The 23,862-nt window shown below is 37.7% G+C and overlaps 1 protein-coding gene across 1 annotated transcript in view; it reads left to right on the top strand.

The window, feature by feature from the left end:
- Eip78C (Ecdysone-induced protein 78C) overlaps window positions 1-23,862 on the top strand; it is a 684,862-nt gene that overhangs the window by 23,354 nt on the left and 637,646 nt on the right. Inside the window, exon 2 of the mRNA XM_069830402.1 lies at window positions 4,746-4,849. Coding sequence (XP_069686503.1) covers window positions 4,746-4,849 — 104 coding nt within the window. The remainder of the gene's footprint in view (window positions 1-4,745; window positions 4,850-23,862) is intronic.

A 23,862-nucleotide genomic window follows, 5' to 3' on the forward strand; every position in this document is an offset into this window, starting at 1 on the left:
CAGAGCAGTGTCGCCAACGCTGCAACATGCATTAACAAATGAGCAACAACAATTAGTATAAATAAAACACGTAAACTGATGCGTCGTGCATTCCATAAATGGATGACACGACAACTAGGAGTTTAAACAGATTTAAAGTAATTTAAGAGTGCAAGGGAAAAGCATGAGTGTTCATTACCATAAAAAATTTCAGTATAGCATTTTCAAAGCTGAACAACTCTCAAACGAAGTACGTAGTTTCATGAACTTAATTCTATGTATTGAGCTAGTCATGTGGTTTATCTTACACTGGAAAGTCTCCGAAAAAAAATATGGTTTATTTAACGACGCTCGCAACTGCAGAGGTCGCCAGTCTGTCGGAATCTTGTCCCGCAGGAGTTCTTTTACATGCCACTAAATCTAGTGACATGAGCCTGTCCCATTTAAGCACACTTAAATGCCATCGACCTGGGCCGGGATCGAACCCGCAACCTCGTGCACAGAAGGCCAGAGCTATACCAACTGCGCCATCCAGGGCGACTGAAACATTTATAGGCGTACTGTTCGTGTTTGTTACTGTGAACGTGTTTGGGATTCTATACTTTTTTTTTAAATGATGAGATGGGATGATGATGCATATGTGTTGGGTTGCCACAGGGAAATCGGAGCTCCCATAGAAAACCCTGTGTTCTTGGATCACGGGCTTTCCCAACACAAGTTTTAAATCGGGGGTAGTCGGGGATCGAACCTGGGTCCACAGGATTATAAGTCCAGTGCACTAGCCACTAAGCCACGTGGGGTAACGATTATAAGGATGTGTGGGATTTGAAATAAGATTTTGATATCTCTTTTCATCATTTTCTGTTTTTACTTCCCGCATTCAAATTTAACAAGGCGGAGCCTTCTCGTTAATTACTTCATAATTGCGTTCTCATTCCATGAGGCCTAGCCTCGAGACAATATTTCGATTATTGATAGTCGAAACGATTCACACATCAATATGACGTCAATGAGTTGTTTGAAATTGTAATGAATAATATTGTCACCACAGAGAATACACTTGGATTTATTTTGAAATTAATACACGGTTAAGCACTTTAGAATTATACTATGTTAAATTAACACTTTACGAATTCATACTCCCCGAATTTATTAACCACATCTATTTTTGTATGAATAATAATTAATTCACTGTGATATCGTATCTTCTAGTTCCATCACGGTTGGTTGGATTCGAAACTACATTGTTTTAAACACACGAGGCCTCTTGTACTTAATGACGTCACCATAAAAACAGAAAATATGACCAGATTTCTGGAAAGTCAACGAATAAACTGTCACGTTAAATATAAAGGGTTAACCGTAAATAATGTCATTAATTTCAGGGGGTTATTCTTTGAGATATTTCAAACAAAAAAGTTTAATGCAGTTTTGCTCGTTTTTGCTTCCTTTTGGAGATACAAATTGTTTTATATGAAATATTTCGTAGAATGTTTTGGGAAAGCCATTGACTTAATTCCCAATATGCTCAGTCAATTTAAGACAACAGTGAATTACTATCCATGTATTGTGGGTCCCTATCATGGCGCGTCCTCAGGTTGCGGATAGAGGAGACGGCCTCCAGATATGGAGGGTAGCTGCGAATATATTGAATAAGCAGTCGTAGACAGCCGATAAGGAGTGGTCCTCAGATTGGGGGTTGGGCGAAGGGCTAACAACCCGTCACCGTAGAAAGCAGCTTGTTACGAATTCATACAATAAGCCTCGGAATGGGACTGATTCTCTGGCACGACCATAGAGCCGGAGGGAAAAAGACCTTTGGGCAGGCCGAGACATAGATGGGAGGATAATATTAAAATAGATTTGAGGGAGGTGGGATGTGATGATAGAGACTGGATTAATTTTGCACAAGATAATAACCGATGGCGGGCTTATGTGAGGGCAGCAATGAACCTCTAGGTTCCTTAAAAGCCATTTGTAAGTAAGTAAGTAAGTGTAATACTATAATAAATGATTGGGAAAAAAAATATTTTCGTCCTTTAAATGTGCAGAAATTTGATCCGAACAAATGTAACTTTTCGCTGCAAATGAATTTTACAATGTAACATTTGTTGGGATCAAATTTCTGCACATTTAAGGAACAAAACTAAAATTCTTTGAAATAATTTATCAACAGTAATCTCACTAGAGGTTTTGATTTACCTAGAGAAAATCAAAACTCGAGTGAAATTTAATTGACTATTGCACAATTAGAAGAAAGTATGTAAAGATTAGATGAAATAAAGTACTCTAATACAATAAAATATTAATTGACTTAACTAAAATTCTATTTCACTAATGTTAGCTTCACCAAAACGTTCGAACGGAGCCGCCATTTTCAGTTGACTATCTATGCAGTAAACAAATGAAGATCGCAAAGCATATTTTATTGTACCGTAAAGAATTTGCATTTTTAAATGTTGGCAAATAAAGAAACAAATGCTAGGGAAGTGATAAAAACAAACAAATGCTAGGAAAGTGATAAAATTGTAGCGATAAACAGCCATGATTGGTTGAAACATGTTCTTTCGTACCTTTTTATTGGTCAAAAGTAGTATGACGTAGTAAAAGTGTAATAGTCATAATAACACACTGCTCTCTTAAACTGACTGAGCATATTGGGAATTGAATCAATGGCTTTCCCAAAATATGCTGTGAAATGTTACATATAAAACAATTTTTATCTCGAAAAGGAAGCAAAAACGAACAAAATTGTATTTAAAATGTTTGTTTCAAATATCTCAAAGAATATATCCCTGAAATTAAAGACATTACTTACGGTTCACTCTGTGTGTTGTGTACAGTCTTAACTACATCTATAGCGTCCACACCTGTGGAGTAATAATCAGCCCTTCTGGCCGCGAAACCAGGTGGCCCGGGTTAGAATCCCTGTCTGGGCAAGTTACCTGGTTGAGGTTCCTTCCGTGTTTTCCCTCAGCCCAATACGAGCAAATGCTGGGTAACTATCGGTGCTGGATCCCGTACTCATTTCACCGGCATTATCACCTTCATATCATTCAGACGCTAAATAACCTGAGATGTTGATACAGCGTCGTAAAATAATCCAATAAAAATAAAAACATTTATAGCAGATAACTGCTCCGTGAGAGAAAGTCGTTAAACAATTAATCAATTTAAAAATACAGCCTACTCTTAATTACTAATTCTCTATTGTGCCAATATTGAGAAAGTACATTCCCGGTTAGTGTGCTTCTTTTAGCTGTACATGAATAGGCTACTTCAGTTTGTCTACATTATAACATGAAACTAATCATTTCTTGTATCTGTCTTGATAGGGTAAAAAACGTGAATGCTTTACCCAGTCCTTGTCTTAACAATCCACTATCTTCAGAAACTTCACAATTTGTAATACTAAATGCATTTCCCTTTGAATTTCAATAACGATTATGTCTTTGTACAGGACGAACGTTCTTCAGAGTCTTTTATGTACGAATTTTAATAAAAAGAAAACCAAGTTCTATAGGAAGGGTCTTCACAAACGTCCTTTTTTCTTATGTCGTATTTCTTTTGCAACCATATTTTGTGCCCTAGAGGTTATATTGGGAACGAACTGCTATTGTGTAAGGATAAGGAAATGAGTCCGTCAAAAAAGAAAGAATAGAAACCGGATCAGATTCTTTACAATATAAATCTGTGGCGGTAAAGTGAACAGCGACTTTATCGACCTTATTGATTTCCTCCCCTACATTTCCTGGTTCTTCTACCGTCTCTGTATAGACTAAATATAGTCACACGCAAAAGAAAACTGTGCTATCTTTCTTCGAGACTCAGTCGTGACTCACTGTCACTCTGCTGACAGGCTTTTACTAATGGGACGGAGGTTCGATTCTACACAGATACTATAGGATTTGTGGTAGCATTTCGTCTATAGTGCATTCGGAGTTTAGAAAATACCACCGGGTATAGGAGTCTTGATTCCCATACATTATCTTTTAACGCTGTATCTTTATATGACTTGATATTCTTGTCAGACAGACGGGGATGTGTGTGAAAAATGGCAATTGATCGACGCCATTACGCAACTGCGAACAAAGCAGTGCATTCTGCTTGGCTGATTTCTTACGTATATGATGATAAATACGATGATATCTTATGTGTTGGTATGGCTAGTGTGCGGCTATTTTGCTTGCGTGTAAAGAGATTATGATATGATGACAGGTAACTGAAACGGGAGGCAAGGTAGGTAGATATAGAGGTGTGAAGAATTTGGAAAAGGAAAACAAGGGAATGAAAATTTCTACGTTCGTTAAGCCGTAGCCAGTTTAGAGTTTGGAAGGATGGGGTAATGTGGTCAGCGCGACGGACATCGCAGACGAAGCGAACACAATAATTTTTGTTACTCTGTTGAAAAGAGAAAAAGATAGTCTATGACTAGAATAAGAGAGCGATCGTACTGTACAGGTGACGTAACAGCGGAGCGCTGTGTATTAGTACAAGCAACTGCCGTTCCACAAAAGAATGGTCGGGTGATACATAGCGATTAGCTTTTATGTTTAGGTTATGTCTACGTTTAATTTTCATTGTGAAAGGGCCTTTAAATAGGTTAGCTGTAGTGTAAAATTGCGGCATTCCTCATGTTCTTCTCTCTTGTTTGTTAAGAGAAATAGGAATAATTTTATTAACATTTTACTCTCGTGATACATTTTCAGCAATGGAACAAGCGCAGAGGTGACTTGTGTTATGACTTGTTTTCGCTTGTGTTGCAGCGTGAAGCAGGAGGCCGTGTCCCAGTCGGGCTCGGAGCCGTCCAGCCCGCTCGAGGCGTCCAGTCCAGGTGGGAGCGTCGGGACGCAGTCCACCAGAAACACCGGTGAGTGCCCGCCATACTTCTAGTCTTCTTACAATCTTTTCGAGTTACTGTCGGTTTCAGCTATCACAACCAACATGATGATGTTGTGAAGAATGTTAGAAATCAAGTTGCCTATTAATCAAGGCGTTCAATCTGAACTTGAGAACGTGTACGGTATAACTTGAACGTCGTAGCAACAGATGGCGGTCTGTACGGTCTGTGTGCTACCATAACCTCTTTCGAACTGTGTTTTGCGCGGCCAAGTCGTACGCAGGGTATTTGTTATCATCGGTTGCTTACGGCAACATTCTACAACAAAAATCAAATGCTTCGTGTCCAAGTTAATGTCAATAAATACGTAAGTAATCGTCTTAACCCTCTCGCCATATCCCGACAGTAAGAAAAAAACTCACCTCAGTACATGTTTCCAAACAGTTCATATTCCTGCCACTACTACTGGCGTTACCGTACGTATCGGTACGTACTCTTCAGAATGAACGCCGTACTTGCTAGGCAACTTCTCTGGCGCATAGGTAATACGCCTCTGCGGAAGTGTAGGAAGATTGAATTCTCTAGGCTCATCGGGTAGCCACATGACGGCATACAGCGAGCCATGACACACTTTGAACTGAACACGCTGTACTTACAATCTTTGCGAGTTGTACCAGTAAATGTTCTGTGAGACTGTCGGTTTCAGCTATCACAACCAAGATAGCTTGATTTCTAACATTCTTCACATCATCATCGTCATCATCATCATCATTCACAGTTTTCTGGTCAAGGGCAAGTCTTTCAGTACAAACCCAGCATTTTCAATATTTAATATTTTCTGCCTTTTTCTTAGTCTCCGCATATGATCCATATATCCAGTGCTGTAGTTGGAAACAAATTTTAGGGGGTACTGTTGAAATCTCCTTGATCAGACTAGACCAGCGTTTCTCAAACTATGGTCCGCGGACCACCTGTGGTTCTCGAGGTCTGTCTTTGTGGTCCTTCAAAAAAACGCAGAAGAAAAAATAAAATTCAAACGAATTTAGTATCACACTATAGCTGAAAATCTCAGAGTTTGGAAATGACACATGGCAATCATCTTTCACTTTTTTTCTCAGTACTGACATTTTATGAAATTTATTACCCTATTCATCTACCGACTTCCCACTCTACTCTCAACAACAAAAAAGAGATTTAAAGTACTATGAACGTGGTGTTTCTTGCCATCTTTTCCCTGCACATCTGGCGTCTGTAACCCAGCCAGGGACCACCCGAATTCGTAACAGAGGACCGAACCTTTTCATGTATTTATGACTTTGTTAATAGTTTTACCGATATCCAGTCTGCACATTGAAATGGTCACGTACTGTACGTCGTACGCCAATAATACAACTCTGAGGTCACAATTTGAAACTCATTTTCCAAGTAAATATGACGAATTTTCGTGGGTTCGTGTTCCCTTTCATTGCGATATTGAAACTAACAAACTTTCATTGAGTGAAAGAGAACAGTTAATAACTGAACTCTCGAATGAGATCGGAATTAAAATGAAATTCCAAGCAGAAGGTATAGTTAATTTCTGGGTCTCATCAAAAGTGAAAAGAGAATATAATGAACTGTACAATGGTGCTTTAGAGATTATAATTCAGTCTGCTTCTACGTATCTGTGTGAGAAAGGGTTTTCATCACTAACTCTAATAAAAACAAAGTAGGCTATCGAAATGGACTCGATGTACGTGACGACCTCCGACTTAAGCTTACCAGCATACGTCCAAATATATAACAACTGTGCAAGAATCGGCAAGCTTATCCATCTCATTAATGTGAATACCAACATTTTTTGTTTAGTTAATAAGTTAAAGGTTATCCAAACTCTAATAGCCTTGAATTATTAAAGAAACAAAAATGAATTTTCTTCTATTAACATTTTCTTAATTAGTTAATACTAATATAAAACTAATTAAATTAAATTAATTAAGGGAACCAGGTAGTGATTAGAGGTTAAAAATTCGATTTTTTTATTTTGTATTAAAAAAAAGAGTACAAAACTTCCTCTTTAAAATAATATAAATTTGTGGGGGGTATTTCTTCAGATATGCCCTTTAAATGGTCTCTTTAAATTTGGCGGTGCATCTAATTCATACTTCATTCCTTTTTAAATGCAATTTTCCATGAGTTGACATTTTTCAAACAAGTGCATTTTTCTCTGAAACTACTGAATCAATTTACATGAAATTTTTACAGTGTTTTCTGCAGGCTGTGTTCTACACAGTAGACCTACGGGTTTAAGAATGTGACACACATAACACGAGAAAAAAATATATATACATTGAAAAAAATTGCAAAAATTGTTATACAAAGTTCAATATTTTTTTTGTTTCACTAGGGGTGAAGTATTTAACTAAATTTTGCTTTAGAATTTACAATATACATTACTTGATAACTTAACAAAATACAAAGTATATTAGTCAAGATTGTAGCAAGTAATGTGCACCTGAAGAATGAGGTACACTTAGCAAAGTGGAAACAGAAGTTATCGGTTAGGGCCTTTATTTTGCACTCGAATCATTGGTTGTATAAGCATGGAAATTTTTATTCCACTCTGAGCACTAAAACCCTAGAAATATTGAACTAAACTTTTGTATCGGACTGTTTCAACCGCATAGGCATCACTACCCACTCCCCTTAATTCTTTTTTAAAATATGAGTATACTGGTATATTAAAATACGCTACAAAAATGATTAAATTTGCTTTAGAAGGGAACAAGAGTAAGGTGGTCCGCGGAACTGTTCTGACTTTAAAAAGTGGTCCTCACTTCAAAAAAGTTTGAGAAACGCTGGACTAGACTGTATGGACTCGTACTGCGTTTCTTTTCCAAAGTTACTTCTTCGATCATGCTGTCTCCTCTGTAGATCTTGTCTTGTCTTGTAGCCGGGATTCGAACATACGACTGTGACGTAATATTGAAGTTTCTTACACTTCATTATTCGTTAGCGCTGCACTACGGATAAGTTCCGGCACCTTCCAACTTCATGGAGGCATTTCCGCCAGAGATCTGTTTGCTTTCAATTAGTCGTCGGGCAGAATGAGTATCGCTCCAGTTGTTTTGGTCTCAGCCCCCTCACACCCCACCCGCCGGGGATCGAATTAGAACAATTCGCGAATTCTGGTGGAGGGGATGTTTTGAGCAGCAGAGAGGGCTGCAGCGCTGCCAGGGGGTGGACAGCACAGCGCTCGATACAGCCTCCGCGACGCGACGCGTTAAAGAGGAGCAGCCGAGCCTGCGCGCTGCTGGCAGTCTACGACATTTCATTACGGTCGGTTTCCATGCTTACTGCCAAGTTTGTTGATCAAACTTGTTTTTCATGACTTTCATGAAGTTTCTTTTTCATGGTTACTGCGTAACTGATTTTCAATTCGGATTATGAAATGTTTTTCATTATTAAAGGACGTTATGTCTCTATGGTTACTACGGAATTTACAGTCATTACTGTTATGGCTTTTGTTTTCTGTGTTTACCCTGAAAATTGTTTTAATTATACCAGTGAAGATTAATCAAATTTATAAAACTAATAAAATAATTAATCACCACGGCATGGCGCATCCTCGGTTTGCGGATAGAGGAGACGGCCTCCAGATATAGAGGGTAGCTGCGAATATATTGAATAAGCAGTCGTGGACAGCCGATAAGGGGTGGTCCTCCAGCTTGGGGGTTGGGCGAAGGGCTAACAACCCATCACCGTAAAAAACAGCTTATTCTTTTGAGAAGATTAACTCCGTACGTAGATGAAATTATTGGGGATCATCGGTGCGGTTTTCGGCGTAATAGATCGACTATTGATCAGATTTTTTGTATTCGACAGATAATGGAGAAAAAATGGGAGTATAAGGGTACAGTACATCAGTTATTCATAGATTTCAAAAAGGCTTATGACTCAGTTAAGAGGGAAGTATTATATGATATTCTTATTGAATTTGGTATTCCCAAGAAACTAGTTCGATTAATTAAAATGTGTCTCAGTGAAACATACAGCAGAGTCCGTATAGGTCAGTTTCTATCTGATGCTTTTCCAATTCACTGCGGGCTAAAGCAGGGAGATGCACTATCACCTTTACTTTTTAACTTCGCTCTAGAATATGCCATTAGGAAAGTTCAGGATAACAGGCAGGGTTTGGAATTGAACGGGTTACATCAGCTTCTTGTCTATGCGGATGACGTGAATATGTTAGGAGAAAATACACAAACGATTAGGGAAAACACGGAAATTTTACTTGAAGCAAGTAGAGAGATCGGTTTGGAAGTAAATCCCGAAAAGACAAAGTATATGATTATGTCTCGTGACCAGAATATTGTACGAAATGGAAATATAAAAATTGGAGATTTATCCTTCGAAGAGGTGGAAAAATTCAAATATCTTGGAGCAACAGTAACAAATATAAATGACACTCAGGAGGAAATTAAACGCAGAATAAATATGGGAAATGGGTGTTATTATTCGGTTGAGAAGCTCTTATCATCCAGTCTGCTGTTCAAAAATCTGAAAGTTAGAATTTATAAAACAGTTATATTACCGGTTCTTCTGTATGGTTGTGAAACTTGGACTCTCACTCTGAGAGAGGAACATAGGTTCAGGGTGTTTGAGAATAAGGTGCTAAGGAAAATATTTGGGGCTAAGCGGGATGAAGTTACAGGAGAATGGAGAAAGTTACACAACACAGAACTGCACGCATTGTATTCTTCACCTGACATAATTAGGAACATTAAATCCAGACGTTTGAGATGGGCAGGGCATGTAGCACGTATGGGCGAATCCAGAAATGCATATAGAGTGTTAGTTGGGAGACCGGAGGGAAAAGACCTTTAGGGAGGCCGAGACGTAGATGGGAGGATAATATTAAAATGGATTTGAGGGAGGTGGGGTATGATGATAGAGACTGGATTAATCTTGCACAGGATAGGGACCGCTGGTGGGCTTATGTGAGGGCGGCAATGAACCTTCGGGTTCCTTAAAAGCCATTTGTAAGTAAGTAAGTAAGTAAGTAATAAAATAGTTAATTAATAACTAATTAATAAAACTTGTTTTCGCTATGTTATAATTAGAGTTCGAAGTTGAGACACAGTATCTCTTAAGTTATAGTTATTTCCGGCGTGACTCCTCCTCTTTGCTTACGCCTTAGGACAGGGCTGGGCATCGGGAGCGCATCCAAACTCTAAACGGGGACGCTTAATATTCATAGTCACACAATGAACACTGCGCGGTGTTCGGCGGGGAAGAAAGGGGTTGAAGAGAAATCATATGGCTCCCCGCGAGAGAGTAGAATCCGCTCTTGCTGCCCAGCCCTGCCTTGGGAAGTGAAGGCTCTATAAAGTCTAGGTAGGTAGTATCGTACGCCATTTTTGTTCTTTCGTTGCCGAGCTACCAGATGAGGAATCTATTTGCCACACCGTTAAACATTATCATGTCGTAGCTCCTAATAAATAAAACGCACTGTAATTCAGCAAATAACGTCTTCGTGTGCTTTCTGGGAACGCCAACGAAAAAGCCAAAATGGTGGGCGATTATATTAAGTATTTATCGAGCCTTAGGAAGCGCATAACGTCATCAGCAGCGAATGATAAGACGCACACCTTTAAATGTAGCCGACCTGCAACGTGATTGGCTGCCGGAAATAAAGCGACGGGATTATATATGCTCACAGGATAGAACTTTTTTCCAAAGCAACTGACAAGGTAGTCCTCTGCCCTCATACACATACCATGTCAGTCGAATGGAGCCGTTGTAATACGTAATACAGGTCCAGCAAATGGGGGGGGGGGGTGGAACCTTCGCTTGAAGAGCAAACGTAAATATTATGTTGGATAGAATACAATGTACAGTATCGTTTCTCAGGTGTAGAAACATACCATCTTTTTAGGTCTGTAAACAGTTATTTAGAGCAATACTATTTACAAAGATACTTTGTAGTAGTACCGGTAGTAGTAGTAGTAGTGATGGTGGTGGTAGTAGTAGTAGTGATTATTCACATATCATATATTATTATAATGTACCGAAGTACATGTAATATTTCCGTGCAGATATTCTGCGTCATTATATGATGAAAGACGAGTGGAACAGGGAAAAATTCTCTCCGACATCGGGATTTGAACCCGGATTTTCAGCTCTACGTGCTGACGCTCTATCCACTAAGCTACACCGGATTCCCATCACTTAGTGATTTAAGACGGCGCTTATTCCGTCGGATCCCGGCCACTTAGTCACTCATAACGAGTGCACCTCTGCACATGTGTGGACATTGTGCCAGTGTCATACATCTATGACGCAGTGCATCAGGGTAGGCCACTAGAGGGAACTCAAGAGGTGGAACTTAAAAGTGAGAGGATTCGATCCAACACCGGGATGGGAATCCGGTGTGACTTAGTGGATACAGCGTCAGCACGTAGAACTGTAAACCTGGGTTCAAATCCCGGTGCCGGAGAGAATTTTTCTCTGTTCCACTCATCTTTCATCAGTGACGTCGCCAGGATCAGAGCAAGGGGGGTGCGGATGGGGTGCGAGATTTAAAAATGGGGTGCGAGCTGTAAAAATGTGGTACATAACAAATCCAAAATGTTCTGTCATGCACTTGCGCGCATACTATACATCTGTTTATTATTATTATTATTATTATTATTATTATTATTATTATTATTATTGCTCATCACATCCATTACGATACACTATGGGACGTAGTTGTTTTTTCACATCCAAGAAATTGTTTGTTTGTTTTTGTTCTTCAAAATAATTTATGCCTAGAATTTGTTAATAAATTGCCCTTTGGGGTGCAGAAAGGGGTGCTCCAATTTTTTATGGGGTGCTTGCGCACCCTTTCGCACCCTCCTAGCGACGTCCCTGTCTTTCATCATATGATGACGCAGAATATCTGCAAGGAAATATCATAATATGTACTTCGGTACATTATAATAATGTATCATGCAGTACCAAAAATATCACTGTAACTGCGAGGAACTTTTGTAAACAACTGTATTTGGGACGCAACGAGAAACCAATTTGTTATTTAAGGTTGTTTTATGCCTATGTTCATTGTACTCTCGTGGGGTAACAAGCGTAGTGTGTTTGTAAGATACATCTACTCGTATATTCCTTCTCTGGACCGCAACCTAGGTTTGAATCCGGGAACTCTTGTTTGAAAATCGTTGCACGACAGATTGGACTGACTGTACGGACTGTGATCCAGACGGCTGTCTTCTTGGTGGGGGATTTCGACGGAGCTGCCAGCCTCCTTGTGACTTGCACTCATTTCGAGGTTTGTATTGATTATCAGATTATCGTCTGCAGGTTACTCCCGAGAGCCTCGTCCAGTCCTGACGCGTATTTCCATCCAGCTAATGAGCGTGTATTAAACGGTTCAATATCACTTGCACACAATCTCTCGTACGTTACCTGTACTAACCATCACAATAATGTCTGTCCACTGCTGTGGAGTAACTTCCAGCATGTCTGGCCGCGAAACAAGCGGGTCCGGATTCAAACTTTTAGCGGCGATCTGACTGAGGAAACACGTTACTAACACAGCGGGAAAAGTATGGAGAGCGTTACACTTTGCGATGAGGGTAAATCCAAAGAGATTGCATATAAGTCTCTAGTTCGTCCAAAATGGAATATGGTGCTGCATGTTGGGATCCTTACAGATTAGAACATATTAAGACACTGGAAAAGATTCAAAAACGGGCTCTTAAGTGTTGTCGGAAAAATTCACCATTAAAATGGGACACACTCACGGACAGGAGAACGCGAATTCGATTATGCGCACTGTTCAAAACATACAGAGGTGAGCCTGCCTGGAGAGAAATAAAAAATAGGTTGCAGCCGCCAAATTACTCTTCAAGGAACGACCACTCATATAAATTGAGGGAAAGAAGACAGAGGACGGACACTGGAAAGTTTTCTTATTACCAGGGACTGGAGTGCTTTACCTGCAGACTTACTAAAGGCTTTACCAATACCCAAAAATGTATTTAAAAATAGGCTTAAGGACTTTACTAAAAGAGGGTAGTATATTATACACACTATTTATTTGTAATTGATATTTTGTTATTTGAAGTGTTGTATCAGTGAAGAAGTGTGTTGTGTCAGTGAACTTTTATAGTTTCTAGTGGTAGAGCAAAGTATTTGAACAAAATATTTTTGAAGTGTTAGTGAAATCAGGATAGTATCAGTAAAATGTGTCGTAGTTCCAGTGCAGTGAGTGAGTTGACGGCGAAATGAGTGTAGTGCTGAAAGGTTCTTATGCATGTATGAACAAATGATACTCGTGGGTTTTAGTTCGAACTTACGGTTAAGATACAAATTAGATTTACTTTAAATGTTATTTTAAGTGATCGTGCTTCATTTAATTTAGGATGCTCTCTGTTAATTATATTATATTATTGTTAATATTTATTATTATTATTTATTAGTATTAATTATTATTAGTATTAGTTTATTATTAATTTTATTTATTATTAATTGTGTTTATTGTCATTATTGAGTGTAATTAGTTATCACTGCAACCGGGTATTTACCCATTTGCAGTGTGAATAAATATATACACATACATACAAATCCTGGTTGGGACAAGTTACCTGGTTGAAGGTTTTTTCCGGGATTTTCCCTAAACCCATTAAGAACAAATGCTGAGTAACTTTAGGCGCTGGACCCTGGACTCATCTCGCTGGCATTATCACCTTCATCTCACTCAGATGGTAGATAATCACAGCGGTTGATACAGCGTCGTAAAATAACCAAATGAAAATTAATCATGCCTACATTTAGGGCTTGTGTTTCATGGACTGAGTACTCAAAAATGAGTATTCCGAAAGTTATAGCTTATCGTTATACGGTTTGCTCATTCCGAAACTTCCCCTGGCTCGGATTGAGGAGTCCAGGCAGAATTTGTCAGCACGTGTTGAATTTCAGCAGTTGAAGCCTCGTTATGAAAATGTGCTACTACTACTAGTAGTGCTACTGCAAATAGTACTGCTGCTATTAATATTGCTACTACTAATTCTACTACTACTATAGTCCGGATCAGCTTACTTAATACTACTGGGTGTTCAATTCAAAATGTGTCATGGCTCGCTGTATGTCGTCATGTGGCTAGCCGATGAGCCTAGAGAATTCAATCTTCCTACACTTCCGCAGAGGCGTATTACCTAAATGCGAGAGAAGTTGCCTAGCAAGTACGGCGTCATTCCGAAGATTACTTACCGATACGTACGGTAACGCCAGTAGTGGCAAGAATGTGAACTGTTTGGAAACACGTACTGAAGTGAGTTTTTTTTTCTTACTGTCGGAATATGGGGAGAGGGTTAAGACGATTACTTACGTATTTGTTGACATTAACTTGGACGGTCAACATGGACACGGAGCATTTCTATTTGTGTTGTGGAATGTTGCCGTACGCAATCGATGATAACAAATACCCTGCGTACGACTTGCCCGCGCAAAACACAGTTCGAAAGAGGTTATGGTAGCACACAGACTTTACAGACCGCTCTCTGTTGCTACGACATTCAAGTTATACCGTACACGTTCTCAAGTTCAGATTGAACGCCTTGATTAATAGGCAACTTCTCTGACATAAAAGCTGAAACTCGCTTCAAATCGCTGACTCACAACAGTGTCGTCATGACACACTTTGAAATGAACACCCAGTATATTAATACCACAGTCTAATATATACAGTCACGAAGCTTGAGTTGTGAGGGTGTTAGGAACAATAGACTGTGCCGGTACTATTTCGCATCGTCTGTAATGAGGCGATATTAGCGATCCTGGTGGTGGGCAACTATCTATGGATGCATATTTACTACGTATTGAGCTTCGTGATTGTATATACTAGACTGTGCTAATACTAATACTTAAGTGATGAAACCTAACCGTTTTGCCATATTACTACATACACTAATGAATTATAGTGATTTTATAGATGTCATCATGAATCTTCTTTTACCAAAATAGTTTCGAATTTCGAGTATTGACAAAAAACTACAACTGGCAGTTATTTTTTAACTGTTATGTTGGCGGCAAAAATTTTGGTTTGCAGTAGAAGGAATCTGATGAAATGAAATTAACCAAGCTTGTGAAATTTGAACATAATTAGTAATACCGGTATTAACATTAATATTAATATCCATACATAATTCAGCTTGAGCCACCGGTTAAGGCGCTTGCGTGCCGGTCTGAAGTTGCGCTCGGGCGCGGATTCGATCCCCGCTTGGGCTGATTACCTGGTTGGGTTTTTCCGAGGTTTTCCCCAGCCGTAAGGTGAATGCCAGTAATCTATGGCGAATCCTCGGCTTCATCTCGCAAAATACTATCTTGCTATCACCAATCTCATCGACGCTAAATAACCTCGTAGTTGATACAGCGTCGTTAATAACCAACTGAAAAAACACTATATTCAGGCAAGTGTAATTAAATAAGATATAACTTATTCACATAGGCCTACTTAGAATGAAAGATGCACGTGGCTAATGAACAGGAATTTAATATATTTTTTAGTGTTCAGATATTTATTAAAATGTTCAAGAGCGGAAATAGCATGATAGCGACTTAGGAGTATGTATTTTAAGTAGGATATACATTTCAAAGTGGTATTCTGTTTTCGGAATTCGTACTAATCATTTCACGTGATCAAACAAAATACATTTTTAGGTTAGGTCTCGTGAATCGTAAACTGTTTAGTCAAAGCAATGAATTTCATGTTGTCTGGCAAAATACATTTTAATATTAGATCATACTAATCTACTAATTACCAACATAATGTGCGAGAGGTCCAGGAGGAAAATAGACTTAAAAATTATTGAACCATTTAGAAAAACAGCTCCTAATATAAAGATGAGGTGTGAAAATAAGTAAGCAAGACTTTGTTATTGTTAGTACTATATTATTATTATTATTATTATTATTATTATTATTATTATTACAGTACATGGCATTGTGAGTTTACCCTCTTTGGTGATATCTGGTCTTAGTTGGCGACACTGAATAGACGGTGAAATTAGACTTTTTGGAACTACTCTTACGAGATCTTCACTTTACTGTTGCTACTACTGTTACTAATACTATTGCTGCTACTATCACCGTTACTGCTATTATTGCTACTGCTACTGCAGCTATTGCTAATATTGCTTCTAGTACTACTATTAGTAATGCTACTACTGCAACTACAGTTACTAGTAGTAGTCAGTAGCGGCTGGTGGTCAAAATAATGAGTGTGCTACAATCTCTGTATCGGCCTACTGTATACACTTATATGCATTTATCTTAATTTGAGACTCGCCTAGTGACGAAATATGGAGTTCCTTCCTACTGCAGAACTTGTCAATTACCCTGGTGTTAAATGTTAAATCCCTCCATCCTGGAAATTATACTCTTTTCTATTGACAGTATTGCAGGAGCAGTGAGACGATCCTGGGACATAGTGTTCCTTAAAAACGTTTTTATGCGTTTCAAGCAAGAAAAACATCTTTCTGACTCAGCAGTGGTCATTGGTGTTGTAACCAAAATATTTAACAACTTTGTTACTTCACAGAATGGATCCCGTGAATTGTTGGAGACTATGTTTTGTAACAATTGAACAGCCATCTTTATTTCGGAAGTCGGATCTTCCGTATAGAACTCCAAGTTGTGTCTTTAACATTCTTTTGTTCAGTACAGTATAGCTGTTGACAGCAACTTCAAGTTCGCGTTCAGGAAAATTATGCAAAAAATTGTCAAAAAATTCGCTGTTTAACAATTATGTTGCGTCTAGGTAGCTTAAAGATTGGAAACGATGAGTAGTTTCCTGAATTATACGGTTACATACCTCCTTGGCATCAATTTTCTGGGATTCAATTTTCCGTCGCTTGTCGATTGATTCAGGAGGAACCTAAAAAAAATGGTAGAGGGCAGCAGCAGTCGAACATTTGAATTACCAAATACATTGTACATAGTTCCGAGTTCCTCCACAAACAAGCATTCTTTCGTTACGCTTTACTTTTGTAATCTCCAAGCTGTGTTGTGCTGAAGCTGACTACAGCACTTCCCCGCGTAAAAATAGCCAATCAGAGCAGTTATTTCAGCTTCGCACATGCGCATTAACTGTCTACATTCTCATGTAAGTTTTGAGTAGCACAACGAACCCCCTGAGGCACCAAAGAGCGAAGAGCGAAGACTAAACACTCTATAACGCGTCATGAACATAACAACGGGAAATTGTCAAATGGCAGATCAAATACTACGGTATTACAAACACTTTATTTGAGCAAAAAATATCATTGTGCTGTAGCACTGTAGCACATAAGGACGGGCCGCCCCTGGTAGTAGTACTACGACTACTACACCTGCTACTACTACTACTACTACTACTACTACTACTACTACTACTACTACTACTACTACTGTTGCTACTGCCACTAGCCACCGGCGTATCTCAGTCGGCTAAGGCGTTTGCTTGCCAATCCGGAGTTGCGCTCGGGCGCGGGGATTGATTATTATCTGGTTGGAATTTTTCCGAGGTTTTCCCTAACCGTAAGAAGGATGTCGGTTAATCAATTGTCGAATCCTGGACCTCATCTCGCCAAATACCATCTCGCTATCACCAATCCCATCGACGCTAAAATCCCACTAGTTGAATACAGCGTCATTAAGTAACCAAGTGAAAAATACTGCTACTACTAGTACTTAGTACTACAACTGCTGCAGTACTGTCACTACTACAACTGCTACTAGGTCTACTGCTGGTACTACTATTGCTAGTACTGCTACTACGGTACTATTACTGATATAGCTACTACTAATGCTACTACTTGCACTATTAATACAACTGCTGCTACTATTACTGCTACTGATACCATTGATACAACTGCTGCTACTGCTACTACTATACAGACGTGGACAAATTATTAACAAAATTGACGATTTTTATGATAATTCTATTTACAAAATTTTGACTTTTCAATTTAGACTACAGTTGACAATTTTGCATATTTCTATCATTATAATAGATACAAATATGCAAAAATGTCAAATGTAGGCTATTCTAAATTGAAGAGTCAAATTTTATATAAAAAATCTAATAAAATCTTCAATTTTGCTAATAATTTGTAAATATTATGCAAAAATGTCAACTGCTGTCTAAAGTGAAGAGTCAAATTTTGTAAAAATATATTTATAAAAATCTTCAGTTTTGCTAATAATTTGGAAATATTCAAAATGTCATCTGTAGTCCAAATTGAAGAGTCGAATTTTGTAAAAATATACAAAAATATCTTCACTTTTGCTAATAATTTGTAAATATGCAAAAATATCAATTATAGTCTAAATTGAAGAGTGAACTTTTGTAAAAATATACAATACAAATCTTCGATTTTTCTAATAATTTGAAAATACGCAAAGATGTCAACTGTAGTCTAAATTGAAGAATCATACTTTGTAAAAATATATAATAAAAATCTCCAATTTTGCTTATAATTTGTCCACGTCTGTAGTTACTATTGCTACTACTACTCACGAAGCGAACGACGAGTAATAGATAGGCATGCGGACACAATTTTATAGCCTGGTGATTTTTGTGTCCCGGTTCTTGAGTCGCAGACAACACAGAGCTGATGTGCTGAATGGCTTGGCTACGAGGAAGGCAAGACTCAAGCGGATGCTGTTATTGTTGCGTCACAATAAATCACGCCGCTAGGAGGCGCGCACATCGCTGGCGCCATAAATCTCGCAGCAGTGCCACCCATCCCTTTAATTTTCTGAGATATCTCCCCGCGTTTTATTTTATTTACGCAGCGAGGAGCTTCATGAATAACTGAACCCTTACTCTGTCTGAGTGACAACTTATAACTCCGCGGACTGCAGCTCTGTTTATGAATTCCAGGGGCGTCTGCTCTTCCATTTTGTTTCAGTGTGGCGAACTCCATCTTTCATATTTTCTGTTATAAAGACGTTATCCAGGGAGAGGCAGAGAAGAAATTCTCATGCGGCTGACCGATCGACTAGGTCTGCTGTCCACATCAGAGTTCTGGGTTAAAACCCAAGCTGGTCTAAATGGAATTTATGGAGGAGAAAGATGGTGTTTGGGACAGACATTATTAAGATTATTAAGGTATACTTCCATGTCTTGTGCCAGAATTTCGAATTTCTCCATTAATTATCATTTATCATCAATGTTAATCAATAGTAATCACAATCAATCAATAAATAATGAATGCTTACAATAAATCAATAATAATTATTTTAATAAATAAGTGAAACAAGAACAAAAAATTAATGTGTATTAATTATAATCAATTAATAAATTTTTATTTATTTTAGTAGGTTATTTTACGACGCTTTATCAACAGCTTAGGTTATTTAGCGTCTGAATGAGATGAAGGTGATAATGCCGGTGAAATGAGTCCGGGGTCCAGCACCGAAAGTTACCCAGCATTTGCTCTCAATTAATAAATCATGGACTTTTACATAGTCATAAATATACATCGGATGTTTAGGAAAATGCCTATTTTATTTGAATGTTCATATTTAAAGGTTTTTAGTAAATGTTCACGAATCATGAGAAATGAAGCATTCTGATGAAGTTTGATCTTGCCTTTTTTTTTGTCTTTTTTGCCGTTAACGCCTTTTTTTTGCTTTAATATGTACTTTTTGGCCCCTTTTTTGCTTTCATATGTACTTTTTTGTCTTTTTCTTTATATGACTACTCACTCAACAATACTGCATTTATTTCTGCGTTCGAAACTAAGGAAATTATAGTTCTTATAGTAGCCATAGATATGGGACAGACTGTTGCAATGCAGCGCTGTTGTTTTGCTTACTCCGGAATCGACCTTGTCCTTCTGACTCCAGCACTGTGTTGAGAACACGAAGTACGCAGTCAGTCAAGGATTGTCTTTGTGAGAGTACTGTTGTATGATGAAAAAGCCAAAATTGAAAACTCGAAAGCTTCTTTATATCGTAAGTGGGTAGCAGAATTTCCTGCTTTCACTACTAATGGAACGATGATTATTATGTAGACAGGATGGCACTGTTTAAGTGTGCTTTGAGAGATCTTTTTCAGCATATAAATTGATTTTGTTCAATAAACGTGACAGAAGTTTGTGCATTAGTCTTGAAAAGTTGCTTGTTTATTGTAACTCAAATTATGGAGATGAAGTTGTGGATTCATAAGTACAAGTGAAACAAGTCCATAGAACAGAGAAACTACTTTTCCAGTGCATTTTATTAAGTTACTTATGGTCTTATAGATGTTTACTTTATGAATTGAGCCTTTCAGAGCAGAAGTGGTGTAAGTCAAAAATGGATAATGAGGGTTAAAGTAAACATTCTGTAAAATACAGCGCTAACTAGCAATTAATATTCAATTTATTTAAACTATTAGTAGTTAGTTGATAGCAAGAAGGCCATATTAATTGCTATTTTGCGCTGTATTTTACAGAATCTTTACTTTAAACCTCATTACCCAATTTTGATTTACACCACCTTTTCTCTCAACGGTTCAATTATGAATGATTCAATATAATTTCAATGCCTTTTATTGCTCTATTCTTGTTGTTTTTAGAGCCTTTTTAGGCGCCTAAAATACCATTTTTTAGTGGCTTAACTTTCGATGTCTAGTCATAAATAAACCAATAATGACAAATCTTCATTAATTATGAGTAATTGATCATGAGTGATAGTCCATAAATCACATTCATCAATCAATAAATAAATGGTCTTCCGATATGGCCAATAGAAATAAATAAGTTAAATCAAATGTCTGTGATTGACACTGAAGTGTTATACGAGGCGTCTTATCAGATAAGACTCTTCCTTACAAAGCGTCTTATCAAGAAACACAACTGTGATTGGTTAATTTTAAAGGCTTCTGAAACATTATTGGCCAATATCGCAATTCATCCAATAAGTTGAATAGTGACTGTAATAAGTTTTTGAACGGGACTTGATAATGCCATAGTAATTGTAGGTACAGATTTGTTCATTTCTTTGTGACTTTAAATGGTTTTATTTAACCATCTGTTTATAATGAATAAAGTGTCATGTAATGACGTCGTTTATTTATACTGATATCGCTGTCACTTGCTCGTTTTGTAACGATTTTTCTCATACCCTTGAATGCGACATTGGAACAACGAGTTTGCCTTTACTATTTTATAGACTTCATTAGCCTGACGAAATATTTTTTATTAATGCGACAGGAGAGAAGCAGGAAAGAGAATGGAATGTAAAGCAAAAATCGTTACTCGTCAAAACGACAGTAAAGTATCGCCCATTTTGATAACTGGCGTTCACATGTTTCAGAGTGCATAAATGTTCCTCCACATTTTCTCTACTTTTTATTTGACAGTTTTATGTGACAGATATGACACGTGGCATTTTCATAAAGTAAGTTCTACTAGAGACAAAATAACAGAAATGTGAAGGAAATAAGTCGTTACAATAGTAATATGTGTTACAAGAGCGGTATGTTGAAGTTTTCATGTTCGAGGAAAAGTTTGAAAAAGCGAAACGTAGTAGAGCTTTTTTAATTTCCGAGAATTGAAAGAAAACATACGGCTCTTGTGTCGTACATTATTTTGTACGAAGATCGTTTATTACATACCTGAAAGAGGAATTTCTAATTAGTTGCAATGAAATCTCCATCTTGGTTTCTGTTCAATGACGGCAAATTTGCAAAACAAAAATATCTATCTTCAACATTGTTGCTTTAAAATGTTTTCTGTGTTTACTATATTCCAGCAGGCCGTGATATACGTCTGTCTTTTTTTTCCCACGAGTCTATAAATGCGAACTTAAAACAAACGGCTTCCTTAATGTTACATGGATCACGAATGCAGTAACTTTAGTGGAGTTGTAGAGTTTACTTAATTTTTGCAAATATTTAAAAACAATAATTAACAGTGCAATTTAGGTAAAATTCCAGTGGTAAGTTTCCAGTTTATAATTATTACTATATTGAACGTCTCTAAAAATAATAAGTTAAAAGCCTAAAGCAGTAAAATCAATATGTCACTTAAGCGGTAAGAAGAGGGAAATTGTTATGTACGTGTTAGGTTGGGAATACTGAATGTGGAATGTTAGACTTTCCGCGGATTGGTTTTGTGCGGAAACCAAGCAAATACGCACGATCTCGCACAAAAACAATTTTCAACACACTTTTGAAAGGGATAATTCCTGCGCGTTGTCTCAGACGTAGACGTTTTCCTGCTTATCAGAGACCTTATAGCACGAAAAGCTGTGTATCGATATCACCCAAACGCTACATCGATCTCACGCCGCCAAGGTTGTGACATGGTAGCCTACTGCATATGCGTGAGGGTGAAAAAAAAGTACTGTCTTCTTTAGATAGAAATCGGGTCTGGGTGTACTTCACTGGCAGAATAAAACATTGAAACAGTAGTCAAATCTGCGTGACTTACATTCGTGTCTTCTTTGTTCAAGAAAGGTTTCCATGGTGACTTTATATAGCACGTTGCTTAGAGGGGTGGAGATTCAAAGCCTCCAGGAAGCAATGGCATATGCCGTTGGCATGAGTTTGCGTCCCTGTTCTGATATTATTGCTCTATTCCTGTCGGAGATTACATACCAGTAATTATATGACATACAGTGTTTGGGCAGTCCTGTTCCCAACTGTGACGGTCGGTGTTTTGAAATAATATTTATTTCATTGCGTGATAATTTTGTTAATCTTGTCATGTTCAGATTATTTAATGTTTTTTTCTGCTTCAAATTTTTATCATTTAATAGTTATTTACATAACTAGGTAATTTTTAACTTCACTCTAGAATAGGCTATACCATTAGGAAAGTTCAGGATAACACAGACGGTTTGGAATTGAACGGGTTACATCAGCTGCTTGTCTATGCTGGTGACGTGAATATGTTAGGAGAAAGTCCACAAACGGAAATTTTGCTTTAAGCAAGTAAAGCGATAGGTTGGAAGTAAATCCCGAAAAGACAAAGTATATGATTATGTCTCGTAACCAGAATTTTGTACGAAATGGAAATATAATAATTGGAGATTTATCTTTCGAAGAGGTGGAAAAATACAAATATCTTGGAGCAACAGTACCAAATGTAAATGACACTCGGGAGGAAATTAACGCAGAATAAATATGGGAAATCTGTTATTATTCGGTTGAGGATAGGGACCGATGGGGGATTATGTGAGGGTGGCAATGAACCTGTGGGTTCCTTAAAAGCCATTTGTAAATAAGTAAGGACATAAAGTGATAGAGTACTTTTGTGTATGAGTGAGATGTTTGCCGAGTCTGGAATTTCGAAACGAGTGCGCGAAAGACACCTTCGTACTAGTTGCGTACAATATTTTTTGGCACAACAGCATATAAATTATATGTGAATTAATTAACCTAATAAATAAATCACAGACTATTGAGATTTTTGTAGGCTAGGAGTCACGGCCTACTAATACTACATTGTATTTATAGTAGGTATAGTTATAACGTCATGATTGTTGTGTAGCTATAGTGAGGGATGTGTATTCTGAACAATGCAAAAACTCAAAATGGCTTGATAATGTGAATACTTTTATTTTTAAGTATTTATTTTTTATTTCTTTGTTAGACAAACTGTAGTATATATTTACTACGGAGTTCCTGTCACCCGTCTCCGCGCGCATACTCTAGAATGTGATTTCTGGCATAATTCTGATGAAAAAAGCTCATATAAACATATGTCACATTTTAAAATTTGAGTGAGTTACGCCCTCTTAAATGTTAAACATAAACGTAGATATTATGAAGGTTTAAGCATTTAAATTATTTACAACAATGGTACTGGGTGTATTACATATTACTCACCTGAAAAATCTGTATTAAAGCCTGTTTACAACAATGGTACTGGGTGTATTACTTATTACTCACCTGAAAAATCTGTATTAAAGCCTGTTTACAACAATGGTACTGGGTGTATTACTTATTACTCACCTGAAAAATCTGTATTAAAGCCTGTTTACAACAATGGTACTGGGTGTATTACTTATTACTCACCTGAAAAATCTGT

Source organism: Periplaneta americana, chromosome 7, assembly GCF_040183065.1.
Source record: "Periplaneta americana isolate PAMFEO1 chromosome 7, P.americana_PAMFEO1_priV1, whole genome shotgun sequence".
Lineage (NCBI taxonomy): Eukaryota > Metazoa > Arthropoda > Insecta > Blattodea > Blattidae > Periplaneta > Periplaneta americana.